The sequence below is a fragment of the Microtus oregoni genome, unplaced genomic scaffold (assembly GCF_018167655.1).
Source record: "Microtus oregoni isolate MIOR12 unplaced genomic scaffold, Mior012 000064F_ref0000363, whole genome shotgun sequence".
NCBI classification, from domain to species: domain Eukaryota; kingdom Metazoa; phylum Chordata; class Mammalia; order Rodentia; family Cricetidae; genus Microtus; species Microtus oregoni.
In genome coordinates, this window is record NW_024543874.1 from 8,241,758 (window position 1) to 8,256,262 (window position 14,505).

The 14,505-nt window shown below is 41.2% G+C and overlaps 1 protein-coding gene across 5 annotated transcripts in view; it reads left to right on the forward strand.

The window, feature by feature from the left end:
• The window catches only part of Rbm33 (RNA binding motif protein 33), a 110,484-nt gene that overhangs the window by 74,530 nt on the left and 21,449 nt on the right, over window positions 1-14,505 (forward strand). For all 5 annotated transcript variants that reach the window (XM_041640541.1, XM_041640538.1, XM_041640539.1 and 2 more), the window contains 3 exons: window positions 1,335-1,649; window positions 3,022-3,309; window positions 6,021-6,695. In XM_041640541.1, coding sequence (XP_041496475.1) covers window positions 1,335-1,649; window positions 3,022-3,309; window positions 6,021-6,695 — 1,278 coding nt within the window. The remainder of the gene's footprint in view (window positions 1-1,334; window positions 1,650-3,021; window positions 3,310-6,020; window positions 6,696-14,505) is intronic.

The following is a 14,505-nucleotide window of genomic DNA, read 5'->3' on the forward strand; positions in this document are numbered from 1 at the left end:
GACTTTACCATTAGACTACTGAACCTAATGTTACAGTATGCCCTGATGCTGTGTTTGCTCATCTGGGGTAGTATTTTCCCACCACACCTTCCTGCTAGGAAGGGAAAGGCCTTGGTGGGGAAGAACACTACAGCTTCTCACTCTGTATGTGACAGGCTTGTGCGCCCTCTGCTGGTTGGTAATTACTGGCCAGTACACGTGTTTGTGACATTTTCCCTACCTGGTATATTTTCTTCATTTTTTTAACCTACAAGATGCATAGAGATTGAGCAAGGTGTGGTGGCATTCCTTAATCCCAGCATTTGGGAGATGTTGTCTACCCAAAAAAGGGGGAGAGAGAGTTGGTGTAATAGTACACTTGACTCAACTGTTTAGATACATAGAAAATATATAAGAGTGTGTACCTAGGGGCTGGAGAGATCTTTAAGTCATAAAGAGCCATTGCTGCTTTTCTAGAGGATGGGATTCAATCCCCAGCACCCACATGGTGACTCACAACCATCTATAATTCCAGTCCCACACGATCCCAGCCTTCCTCTGGCTGCGGTAGGCACCAGACGTGTCCATGGTGTATAGACATTCATTCACCTAAAATAACCGTACACATAAATCAGTTACTAAATAGTATATCTAGGGATGCAGAGATAACTTAGTAGGTGAAAGCACCTGTTAACAAATCTGAGCACCCCAGTTTGACCCCTAGGTGGAAGGATTAGAACTGACTTTAGCAAGTTGTCCCCTGGCCTCCATGTGTATATTGTGGCACATGTTTGTGTTGGTGCACATATACTCACATATACACACAGCCAGTAGAGCAATAAGTAAAGGAAATTAAAAAAATATTAAAGCTGAAAAGAGAAAATAACTATTTTCAGTGTTCAAAGAGGTTATTAAATATTTTGAATTTTATCTAAAAAATGGAACTTCTGTTATAGAAACATTAGAATATAGGTGAGTTTAAAGAAATTATATCATCCCATTACCGAGCAGCTCTTGCCATGACCATGTGGGTGTGTCTTTTTTTTTTTTTTGGTAGGAAAGCAGTGTGTCCTTGTCTATGTACTTTTATCTTTAGGTAATTTAGTCACTGTGGTCTTTCTCGTCTAGTGGACTGCCTTTGGTGTATACCATCTAAACTTGCTGTAGAAAGTTGCCTTTTATGATGGTGCATATGTTTTAGGCATACAAAGGTAGTGCCACCAGCTGATAGCTGCATTTATGACGCTGTTCTCACCATGCATCTTCTTGTGCCGAGATTTATAAGGAAAACATTGGAATGAAATCTGCCTAGCACTGTTTGTAAGCTGTTGTTTCTCTTTCTTTGGGAATGGAAGGGACCCTTGCATCCTCCGTTGCCGCCACCTCATCAACCACAGCCCCAGCCTCAGCAGCCCCAGCAGCAGCCCCAGCATCACCAGCACCAGCCACCTCTTCAGCCCCCCCTCCAGCCTCCACATCAGCCTCCTCCACAACATCAGCCTCCCCCTCAGCATCAGCCACAGCAGCACCAGCATCACCACCACCTTTCTGCTCCTCCGCCTCCTCTGATGCCCATGTCTCAGCCGCAGTTCAGACCACATGTGCAGACTGCTCAGCCTCAGCCCAACAGCAGTCGGATGCAGTGCACCTCACGTCAGGGCCTACGGCATGTGAGTACTACATGTGGCTCAACTTAAAATTCCTGTGGTAGATCATTTTCCAGCCGTTTTCTTAATTAATAAATTTGCCATATATTTTCCAAAGTGAAACTGTAATTTTTTAATAGCACTTTGGGGAAGATTTTAAACTATAGATACTAAGTTATCCTTTTGAGCCTTAAAGGCTATGTTAATATTTACTTAGTTCTTGTATTTGGGTTTTCTGTAGTGATTAGACAGTACTGTTGGGTGGTAGTCATTCCACCAGTGCAAGCAGCTTAGCCTTTCTAGGTTATCGGCCTCTGGGGGTTCTGAATAAAAGCTTACATTCAGTTGTGGGAAGTTAACTTGCGTTTGTTTGTGGTGGTACATTTTACGTAGTCAGCAAATGTGGCTCTTGTCATGCATCGAAAGGAACTGGAAGGTGACAGGTTGCTGTGACAGTAAAATGTAGCTGCCATTGCCTTGTCCATTAGTAACTGACATTACTGTCTCTTCCAGGACAAAACATAATATTGCTTACTGTTCCTGTCTATAAGTCTTCTTTTTAGTTCTGTACTTTTATCCTCATAGTTTGAGCAGGTCACCAAACTGCTTTGAGTCTATTTTCCTAACCCCGCCTCTTTGTGTGTGTGTGTATGCGCATGTGTGTTTGTTTGTTTTGCTTTTTTTATTTGATTGGTTGGTTTTTCGAGACAGGATTTCTCTGTAGCTTTGGTTCCTGTCCTGAAAATAGCTCTGTAGACCAGGCTGGCCTCTAACTCCCAGAGATCCACCTATCTCTGCCTCCCGAGTGCTGGGATTAAAGGCATGCGTCTCCACCGGCAATATCTTAATATGACTTAGATGAAAACATCAAGGGGATTTCTAGGTAGAGGAAAGGCATGTGAGACTAGATTTCCTTTTTAAGGTAATGGCCTGACTCAATTACCTCTATCTCTTGATTTATGGGTTCTTTCCCAGGCATGTCCAGGGGGAAGATAACCAAGACTTCCCTTGTGATAGAACTTTGCTGCACCTTTCTCCTTCGGAAAGCTTTTTATAATATTGAAACATGGCGTCAGGTTCTCCTGCTCAATTTTAAACTTAGGTGAAATAGGAATAACATTGATTATATTTGGGTCCTTGATGGGTTTTTTTGTTGTTATTTTAGCCCATTCTTCTGTTAAAAATGTTGGTTTATATACTGAAAAAATGACTGGGTTTGACCTTTACAAATGAAAACTATATCTTTATGGAACCAAGTCCTAAGCATCAGGGCACACAGCAACATTTGTATTTGCCAAAGTAAGGGATCTACCCCTCACAAGACAAGGCAGCTATTGATGACAGCGATCCCTCATGTTTTTACTCACTAATAAGCTTGTGTTTCTTTTTGTGACAGAATGCAGCATCTCAGAGTATAAGCAAACGGCCCATGCAGCAGATGCAACCCACCGCTCCCAGAAACAGTAATCTGCGTGAACTCCCCATAGCACCGTCACACGTTTTAGAAATGAGTGGTAATCGCTCTTCCTCCACACCTGCAGCTCAGGTGAAGCCCATTGTCAACACATCTCCACCCTCCAGGGCTGTGGTGGCTTCTAGGAGCTCCCAGGGAAAATCTGATGCAAAAGTCAAGCCACTTAGCCCTGGGGCTCAACCTAAGGAAGAAACAAAAGCAGAACCAGAGGTAGGACCTCTTTCCTGGGACTTGTTTGTTCTGAAATAGGGAGCCTGACTGTCAGTATGTTCTGCTTAGTTGGCTTATCCAGAAACTGTCCACTTATTCCCTCCAAGTAGATACTTCTTTTAACCTAAAAGACATGTTCATAAAAAATACTCTTACCGCTGTGGGATGTAGCTCAGTGACAGAGCACCTTAAGCAGCTTGCATTTTCAGTCCTTGGTGTATGTGTGAGTACTCTGACATTCTCACTGGTCTATTTGTATAATTATTATCTTATTATATAAAATCAATATATACCCAGGTTTAGCAGATATTTTCTTTAAAGGATCCCAGATTTTATAAATGTTCTAGATCAGCATAATCATTCAGCTCTGCCATTGTGGTTCAAGGCGGTTTATAAATAGTTCTTACAGGCACAGATGTGATCTGTACCAACAAACTCTACTCACAAAACCAGCTGGTTCTGTGGCCTTACTTATATTTGGTAATTTAAAATAGGTGTAGACTTTTTGTGGATCAGTATTTTATGTGGTCTTCGATTTTAAAGTCCTTAGTTTCTCACAAGCCTCAACTTTCTTACCTGTTGAATGAGGATGAAACAAAATAGGGTATACCTGGGAGCTGGGCACAGACAAGTGCAGGGAGTTATGTGAGCACCAGTGAAATCCATGCTGAATGTAACAAAGCAGTTAACCAGTTAGCTGATCATTACAGTGTTCAGTGTGATGATAGCATGGAGCATTTCCTTAAGTAAGAATTTAAGGAATTCATTCATTCTTTCTAAAATCCAGCTTATACTGTTTTAATCTTTTAATTAGGTTTTTGTCATTTAAGTCTTCTGATAAATTACTATGATGGTTTTAATTGTATCACAGAAAAATTATGAAGTCAGATGTTTGGATGTCTTTTAATAAACTGTCATTAAAAGGAAGATTGTGGGTTTCATAATCAGTGTATGAAAGAAAACTATGAAACTACTGACTGGAATGGAGTGGTTTGTAAAAAATTCTTTGTGAGCTAGGTCTTGGGTTGCAGTCTTATAATCTTAGCCACTCTGAAGGCTGAGGCAGGAAAATCACTAGTTCAAGGCCAGTCTGGACAACTTAGATCCTTCTCAAACTTTTTTTTAAAGGTGGGGGGGTAATAAAGAGGTATTATTAGACACACTCCAAATAATAAAAAGTGGTTCTTTGCTAAAAATTTGATAGTGCCTTTGGTTTGTTTATATAGCTAGGTTAGAACTTGTATATGTGTTCAGTCTGGTTCACATACACATTTCTTGCATGATAGCAATGGCTAAATAGCACAAGGAAAGGAAGAATCAGCCTTGGTTTTTTATTTCATTTTAGACTTAACCACAAATTCTTCTGTAAAGTTACCACAGGCAGATAATTTATAAAGGTAAAATAGAAAGTTGAGAGGTTGCATTGGTATAGGTTGAATGCCTTAATTTATTTTAGTTTAGTTTTTTGTACACATAAGTGGAACCAGGCTTGTATTTTCTTCTTCTGGAGAAATACATTTATTTTGCTTAGCTATGGGTAGCTTAATAACTCTGATTCATTTAGTTGGTATTGGCTTAGAAAGGAATAAATCTTAAGTATTTTTATCTATATCTCTGAACCTGCTTTAACTCTTTTTTGACCCCTTGTGAAACAAATGTTGACAAATTACTGCTGTGTTAGGAAATAGTGCATCTGGATCCTGCTCCTGCATCGTTTGCTGTTGGACTGCAGGTTTCTTACTCAGGCCTGCTGAGTAACAATCTCTCACTCTCCTACCTTTAGTTTTGTTTGAAATGTGCCCATGACTTTGTCCTAGGACAAGAAGCAGGTCAGCCCACGCCAAGAAGTCCATGGAGTACCTACTCAACTCTCCAGCTCTGTGCTTGTTTTACATTTCTAATTCTTGAGATTTACACAAGATAGGCAAGATTTGTAATTAGGTGAATCCCAGATAGGTTGAATCTCATTCTTCTGTAAAGACTATGGAGAGGTGATCATAAAAAAAAAAAAAAAAAAAAAAAAAACCACATTATTTTTAAGTTATAAACTTTCTTCATTGGATTTTTTAGTAAAAAAATTTACTGGACTTTTGAAAGGAATTCTCTGTATTGACTTTTAGTATAATTTGGGTCTGGGATATTCAGGGGATTCACTTACCATTAATATTCCAATACTGCAATTGGCAGCATTTTGATTCTGAGGAGGGTGTGTGAGTTCAAGGTCAGAAAGATTGACTTGTGCTGTTCATTATAACCAATTATTCTGTGACAAATGAGTTTGAGATCAGGCTGAAAATTCTGTACGAAAAAATCAATAGTTCTAATCAGGGCCTTTCAGGTCATTTACACCCCACCTTTTGTTGGTTTGTCAGGGAAGAGCCAGATAAAACCCCTGTGACAGCGGGGACTCATGGCTGTTGCCATTCCCATTTGAAATATATTTTGATATCTTAAATGAATAGTTTAATTGGTTTCAAACTTGTAAATGAGTGGAAATTTACATTATTTCATTTTTAATATTCTGATAAGATCTTTCCAAATTAGGTTTAGCTGTATAATTTTTCTCCTCCCTAGAGGAGTTATATATCTTGTTAAGCTGATTTTTGAATGTCTTCTTTCAAATACTGAATTGAAAGGTTTAGGGGAAATTCATTTGTTTGAAATGGCCACCCTGCCCTATAAAGCAAAGTGAACCTTGTTTTCCATTTCAGTTCCCTGATGAAGATGAGGAGACAAGGCTATATCGTTTAAAGATAGAGGAGCAGAAACGCCTGAGAGAAGAAATCCTGAAACAGAAGGAGTTACGAAGGCAGCAGCAGGCTGGTGCCAGAAAGAAGGAGTTACTAGAAAGACTTGCACAACAGCAGCAGCAGCAGCAGCAGCAGCAGCAGCAGCAGCAGCAGCAGCAACAACAACAACAGCAACAACAGATCTATGGTCCACAGAACCCTGCAGAGCAAGAGGAGCTGGCAGCTACACCATCACCCACAAATGGTAACCCACTGTTGCCTTTTCCAGGGACACAGTGCAGGCAGAATGTGAAAACCAGACTTCTTGTTAAAAACCAAGATGTCACCATTGCTAATGTTCAGCCCAAGGCAGTAAACTTTGTCCCGCCTGGTGCTAACATGCAGCATCAAGGACAGCATGTGAGACCACTGAAACATCTTCGACAGCTGCCACACAAAGTCCTCCAAGTCAAGCCTATGGACATGGAGGAGGCCCCCCACTCCCCACAGGCAGCTAGAGTGACGTCCCTCCAGGGCCGGCCTCAGGACACCAAGCCAGGGGTGAAGAGGACTGTCATGCACAGGGCCAACAGTGGAGGTGGTGGAGATGGGCCACATGTCAGCTCCAAGGTCAGGGTGATTAAGTTGTCTGGAGGGGTAAGTTGACAAAATTTTATGCATTTCACTGTAAATTTGTTTGCCTTAGAGAGTTTTAGTCTCCACAAAAGAATTGAGTTTGGCCTTTGGTAGAGTCAGGTAGATTAGCCAAACCTCAAGGTTGGTATGAGGACTGTCATGCAAAATCTGCCTCTGTCTGGGTCTGTTATATCAGCTGTCTTGAGCATAGTGAACAGCCGTTGTGATGTCCTGCAGCTACACCTTTCTGAGTTTTAGTTTCTTTTGTAAATAACAGTGTACTAAACAGATTTCTCATAATCCAACAAACTTGAACTTCAAGTTTGTCATAGAAGTAAAATTTCCTATACACATGATAGTTGTTTATAGCTATGGGGTCACTGAGCGTGTGTGGTCAGAGGGGAAGGGATCCACTTTCAAACAGCATGGACTATTATTAAACCTGTGCTCAAGACCCTTTTCCCTGTTACATTTTGAAGAGAAATTCTACTTTGAAAACATGTCACCTTACCATGTCATTTCAAAAGTGTAGCACTCCATTATGGTGGTTTTCAATGAGACACCGGAAGTACAGTTTGCACTGTGATCAGGACAGGTTCAGTGCTCTAAATAGCAAGCTCCTGCACATAGTCTTCATGAAGAGGGTACTGGATACTTGATTTCTTCCAGTTGTAAGAACTTTGTTGCAGTGCATAATCCATATCCATTGCATTGATTACAGTGGCTTCTAAAGCAAATGCCATTGTCCATATGTTTGTTGTGCTCTATGAAAATGATACTTACTATATACATTTTCCATTGTAAATTGGGAAAATAGGAACCCTGTGAACATGAGGTTTTAGAATAAACCAACTGTAGCAATTGATTAAAGGCACAAAATTTGTACACAAGAAAGTGGATCCCTTCCCCTCTGACCACACACACTTCCACCTATGGAAGAAGGCAGTGCCCTGAAGAACGTGCAGTGCCATGTGGTTTGCTTGTCAGTTAGCTGAGTGCATGGAGACAGAAAACAGAATTTCTCCCACATGGTGTAAGGACACTTCTATAGAATAATACTGAGTAAAGTTACATATGTAGAATACTCAGTGTCAATAATTCTGTTTTATCTGAATGTTTTCCTCATGTTTTTGTGATTCAGATGCTGATCAGCAGATGAGCTGTCACATTTAACATACAAAGCTGCTGTGTTCGTTGGCACAGTAAATGCTCACGTGTTTGTTCTTAGCTTTGGGCCTTATTTAATACTTGAGAAGTTAGTCTGTCTCATTTAGTTAAAAGCTCAAGAGAAGATAGTCACTGATGGAAATAGAACTTTCCACACTAGTAGAAAGAGCTGTATATAAGATACCTACCCTCTACTGCCAACCTCTGTCCCCTGAAAGTTGGCAGTAGAGATTAGGTATCTAATCATGCTGCCTAATTGAACAACAAATAAATAGGAAAGACAGTCTTTGGACTTTTCCACTTACATAGCCACCAGTCAAGTGCTTTGGAACTGGTTCTAACCTGTCTTTTTCACTCTTAAGTACTGACAAGCATTTCTAACAGTGTTGGTGGAGTTTTCCTGTCCCCACTGCCAGTTCCCAAATAATCAACTCAGAGGCTGAATATGAATATAAATGCTTGGCCAATAGCTCAGTCTTGTTAATAGCTAATTCCTACCTTAAATTAACCCATATTTCTTATCTATGCTTTGCCACATGGATTGGTACCTTTTCTCAGTATGGCATGCCCGTCTTCTTTCTCTGCCTCTGCCAGTGACTCCTCTGACTACGCTCTTATGCACCGCAGCATCCTTAGTTTGGGCACCCTGCCTATACTTCCTTGCCTGGCTATTCGCCAATCAGCTTTTTATTAACCCAGTTTGATTGACAAATATTCACAGTGTACAGAAGAATTATTCCACAGCACAGCAGCTCTTTTAATTCTGTGTTGGCAACTTTGGCTAACCTGTTGGGGTTCACTTTTCTCTTGGGTAAATCGTGTTTTCCTAATGCCATGCCGTCCCTCCCTCAGTGGATAGAAACTATTTTTAAGAGAACACATAATTGTGAGTTAGTTGCAGCGTGTGCCTAATTAGGAGACTACAAAAAGTAAGCAGTTGCATGTTCCAGCATCAAGTGCCACCACATTTTCTTGACTTTTAATTTTGTTATTGCCCTTCGTTGCTGCTAGGCATCAGTCACAGTTGTCTTCTTCTGTGCACTGGAATCCCCCAAGGGCTTAGGCCTGTGCTTATGCTCCGCCTCTAAGAATCTTGTTAGGAGTCTGCACAGAGCCAGGTGTAACAATTGGGCTACCTGGGAGTGTGGGGAAGACAAGCTTGTAACATGGCACCTGTCTTAGTTAAGTTTTCTATTGCTGTGAAGAGACACTGTGACCACAGGAAGGTACTTAATTGTGGTGGCTCACTTACTGTTCTGGTTTAGTCTGTTATCCTCATGGTGGGAAGCAAGGCAGCATTCAGGTAGACATAGTGCTAGAGAAGGAGCCGGGTTTTTTTAAATTATTATTATTATTATTATTCCCCTTTTGGTTTTTCGAGACATGGTTTCTCTGTAGCTTTGGAGCCTGTCCTGGAACTCACTCTGTAGACCAGGCTGTCCTTGAACTCACAGAGATCCTCCTGCCTCTGCCTCCCCAGTGCTGCATATGCTGGGGAGCATGTGCTACAGCATATATGAGACCTCAAAGCGTGCCCCCACAGTAACATGTTTCCTTTGACAAGGCCTTGCCTTCTCCATCAACGCCACACCTCCTCATAGCACCACTTCCTTTGGATGATTGCAGGCATACACCACATATCCTGTTGGAAAGATACATCTATATCTATACATGTATAATATATGTGTGTGTGGATATATGTACATATGTATGTGTATTTCAGTATATATATATTTCATTGTTTAAGATTAACATACTTATATCATTTCCCCCTTCCCTTTGCTGCTTCCAAACCCTCCCTTGTAGTACCCCTAACTTGCTGTATTTCAAATTCATGGCCTCTTTTTCTTTAGTTCAGTGTTTCTCGATCTTCCCAGTGTTGCGACCCTTTAGTATAGTTCCTCATGTTGTGATGACTCCCAACCATAAAATTATTTTTGTTGCTTCTTCATAACTATAATTTTGCTACTGTTATGAATCGTAATGTATCTGTCTGTGTTTTCTTTTAGTTTTAGGCTACCCCTATGAAAAGGTTGGGACCCACAGGTCGAGAACCCACTGTTTTAGTTTTTGTGTGTTTTCCTAAATAAATAACTGCAATTTGCTCAGCCTGTATAATGTTACTTGTATTTTTTAGGGCTGGCCATTGGAGAACTTTTTTTTTTTTTTTATGTCAGAATTGAGCACAGGCTTCCTTAGAGCTACCTCTTTTATTGTTCAACCTAGAATTTATGTAATTAAATCTAAAGTGTCTAGTAGTGTCTCCTTTCTGGTGCCATTCTCTAGCCAGGGTATGTGCTCCATGATCAGACTGCTCAATATTGTCTCTGCTTGCCTGTGTCAGCTGTTCTTATACCTCATACCAAGTGGGGATGTCTTAACTTCTTCGGGCTTCTCTGAGTGACATACAACCTGTGAGAGTGCTGTGAATCACAGTGGATGTCTCTTATCTTCCATAGCTCCTTTAAAAATCAGATCATCTTCACGTTTTGTTTTGTCTTTTGAGACAGTCTCATGTAGCCCTGAACTTGCTATGTAGTTTGCATTCATGATGTTCTTGCCTGTGCCACCAGATGCTCAAATTAAAGCCACCATACCTGGCTTTCTTAGGATTTTTTTTTTTAAACTTGTTTTTTGTTAAAGATGGAGACCTGGGTTTAAGACAGTAAGTTCTCGGCCTGTCTTTTCTTTAATTATGTTACCTTTAAGACCTGTTTCCATTTATCCTAAGGCAATTTCTAGTTGTTGTATGTCAATCATCTTTATTGAAACTATTTGGGTCTTCTTTATTAAAACTATTGCATTGTGGTGGCAGGAAACATTCCTAAAGATTTTATAAGAATGGTTTTTTGATACTGTGTCTTGTGTAGTTTTTGATGGTTGAAGGAAAAGGTCCATTTTGTACAGGGCTTGTCGTTGGCATTGTGTCTGGCATTGGCTGCTCTGAAACTGACATCATGGCACAGAGCTTGGAGCGCTCCTTCTCTAGTGACACTGTGACACATAGAAGTTTTCCAGCTTTGTGTGCAGAAAATCCATGTTTGGGTAGTTGCCTGTCTCGACTGCTTCTGTCACACAAAACAATCTTTTTTTTTTCCCCTTCTGAATCTGAATTTCCTACCTATGAATGGGCTTAATCTGGATGCTGGGAGGAGTTCTAAAAGAAAAGTGCTGGCAGATGGAGATGGTTCACGAGGCCCTGAAGAGGTCTGTGCTTCTTGCTGGCATTTGTAGTGTCTACTGTTTGTCCAGGGTTGAGCATGCCCACAGTCCATGAGGCAGGCAGAGTGGCATTCTCATTTCACAGGGAAGTAAACTGAGTCTCAGGGAGATTATGTGACCCACCTGGTGCCACACAACAAAGCAGTAGGTCCAGACAAAAGCTGGATTTAATTCTGAGTCTTGGCCTGTTTAATTATTAAAGCTAAGGTAGAAAATATAAAAATTTATATACTGTGAACTGCTGGAGTCATTAATCGTTCTTTCTTATTAAGCACAGAAACAAACAATTAAAATAAGTGTATGTTTGGGGAAAAGCCCCACAGCCTCATCTGGTTCGTGGGAGATGGCATCCAGTTCATCTCTGAGTGACCTCAGTGACTTGGATTGATTGACCTCCTTTGCCTATCATTAAATGAGAGGTTGGACGAGAATGAAGTGCATTTTTTAGGCTATGGTCATTGCTCAGTAAACATTGCAACACCATCCTTTAGTTGAAGAAACAAAGAACTGTTTAGTATCAGGAAAGCAGGCAGATTTTATCCTGACCCAGTTTATGAAAATTTTAGAAATTTGGCAGTAAATAAAGAAAACAGTTGTTGGTTCTATGGGCACATAGAGAAATGGGAGAAATGCAGGACCCAAGCAGGACAGCCTGCTGTTTGGCTATGGCTCTTTTGTATTACGTTTAAAGGATGTCAGAATACTGCTTTTGGAAGGTCCCAGTTGTCCTGTGGGTGCTTGCGTTGGAAAATTGGGTGAATTTGTCCATCTCTTTCCCCATCCTATTGTCATTACTAGGCTTCCTTTAGAAGTAGAGAGGCAGTGCATGGGTCCCTCTCTTTGTGGGCCATGGAAGAACTTTGTTTTGTTACACCTTCAGTGAAAGAAGTTCTGAGGCCTTGCCCCTTTACTGCTTTCACCAAGTGCTTATATCTCACTACGTTTGCTCCCCCACCTCACCCCACTCTGCCTCTTTGTCTTTTTTTTTTAACTGAGCTCTACATTTTTCTCTGCTACCCTCCCTGCCTTTCCCCTCCCCTTCAACCCTCTCCCAAGGTCCCCATGCTCCCAATTTACACAGGAGATCTTGTCTTTTTCTTCTTCCTATGTAGATTAGATTTATGTATGTTTTAGGGTCCTCATTACTGTCTAGGTTCTCTGGGATTGTGATTTATGGACTGGTTTTTCTTTGCTTTATGTTTAAAAACCACCTATGAGTGAGTTCATGTGATAATTGTCTTTCTGTGTCTGGGTTACCTCACTCAAAATGATGTTTTCTAGCTTCATCTATTTGCCTGCAAAATTTAAGATGTCAATTTTTTTCTGCTGTGTAGTACTTCATTGTATAAATGTACCACATTTTCCTTATCCATTCTTCCGTCGAGGGGTATTTAGGTTGTTTCCAGGTTCTGGCTATGACAAACAAAGCTGTTATGAACATAGTTGAGCACAGGTCCTTGTGCCACGATTGAGCATTCTTTGGGTATATACCCAAAAGTGGTATGATTGGGTCTTGATGAAGGTTGTTTTCCTAATTTTCTGAGAAATCACCATACTGACATCCAAAGGGCCTGTACCAGCTTGCACTCCCACCAGCATTGCAGGAGTGTTCCCTTTACCCCACAACCTCTCCAGCATAAGTTGTCTTTTAATGTCCATTCATCATTGATCACTTTGTCTTTTTCAGATGGTTTATGAGAAGGTTGGAGGCAGAGGGTGTTGACTTAGGCCAGAGATACTAGAGACTACAGCTGCATACTATCGTACATCAGCCTCACCTGGGTTTTCACCCAGAATCACATGTTTGGTTTCTGGTCTTTTAATCTTAAGCAGTCCCTTGACCCTTGTGTTCCTTGATGTTGGCATTTTAAAGGGCAAAACCAGTGATTTTGTGGCTTATGCTGTAATTTGCATTTATCTTTTGCTTTCTCCTGATAAGTTTGAGGTTGTTTATGTTTGGCAGGCTGCTTACAGAAAGTAGCCTGTCCTTGGTGTAACTGTGCAGACTTAGCCTATATTGCTGAGCTTAGCTTTGGTGACTTGGGCCAGCTAATGTTTCCCAAGTCTTTCCTGTAGCTGGCCTCCCCTGGTTGTTTCTGTAAGTTGTAGTTGGGAAGGAGCTCCACTTCTTATACTTGCTTCTCCCCACCAGCCAGCAGTGCGGTGGCCGATTCCAGCATGCCTTGTTTATTTCTCAGCTGTCATACTCTAAGCCTCGTCTTCATCCTCATTTACTTTTTTTTTAATCTAACATCAAATAAGGTGTGGGCTTTGATTTTTTTCAATGAACTGTCACTGCTGTTATTACTTTGATGCTAGATCTAGTCCTGATTGACCAGAGAGAGCCTCTTCCTGCTGGCTTCTGTGTCCATTGAGAACTCTCCATTGTTCTCTAAACATATGCCTACTTCCTGTACTCAAGCTTGTCTGACGTGTCTTGGCCTTTTTCTGTATGGCTCTGGGGTAGGTCCTATCTTTATAAGGCTTCAGTTCCTTGGAGCACAGGTGCCAGAGGCTGCTGTGATCATCAGCTTTCCATTGCTGTGATAAGGTGAGGTTTGAAGGAGGAAGATGTTTACCTTGTCTCACCAGGTCAGAGGTTTTGGTCCACAGTTTCTCCAAGTTCCACCTCTTCAAGGCTGTTTGACACATCATGGCAGAGAAGGCCTGGCTGTCTCCCAGCAGCTGGATAGAGAGGCAAACAAAGAAAAGAGCAGAGGTCCCTAAAATCTCATGAGCTGTTGCATTAATACTGCATTAATCTCCTGGGGAGACATATTTGTCCCATGGATCCTAATGGCAGATCAAAGTTCAGCTTGATGAACCAGTGAGTTTACAGAGCATAGGGGAAAGGAACTTACAGTGATATGAGTGACCCCCGAATAGTTTTATCACTACTAAGTCCCACTCTATCATAGACAATGATAGATGGAAGATGCATCGTGGGTTCCACTTTGAGTGAACCTTCTATGTTTTGTATCTCTAGCATTCCCAAGATGACTTGCAGCTGTCGGAGAGCAGGAAGTAGTCAAGACAGGAATGTCAGAAAAGACTCTTATGACCCCCTCCTCCATTACCATCGTATTGACCTGGCTACCGCTGTGTTGCTTTGCTTTTAGTGGTTCTTCCTACTATGCCACAGTATTCTCTACACCCAAGATAGCCTCATTATGTTTGGAGAGAGAAGTACCATATAACTAGGGCACTTTCCAATGACCTGTCACCTTACAGAAACACCAGATTGGGAACAAAGCATACATTTAACCATGGCCTTTGGAGGTCATGTAAGACCATGACCTTCAGGGATTAGTACATCATTGCCCTTAATGCATATCTGTGCCTTCCTCTGGGGGTTGCAAAGAGAACTAGGCACTGCTATACCTGCTGGGTTTTGCTGAGGGTGCATATTTCTTGAAAGAGTATTAGCAGGCAATGTATAGAT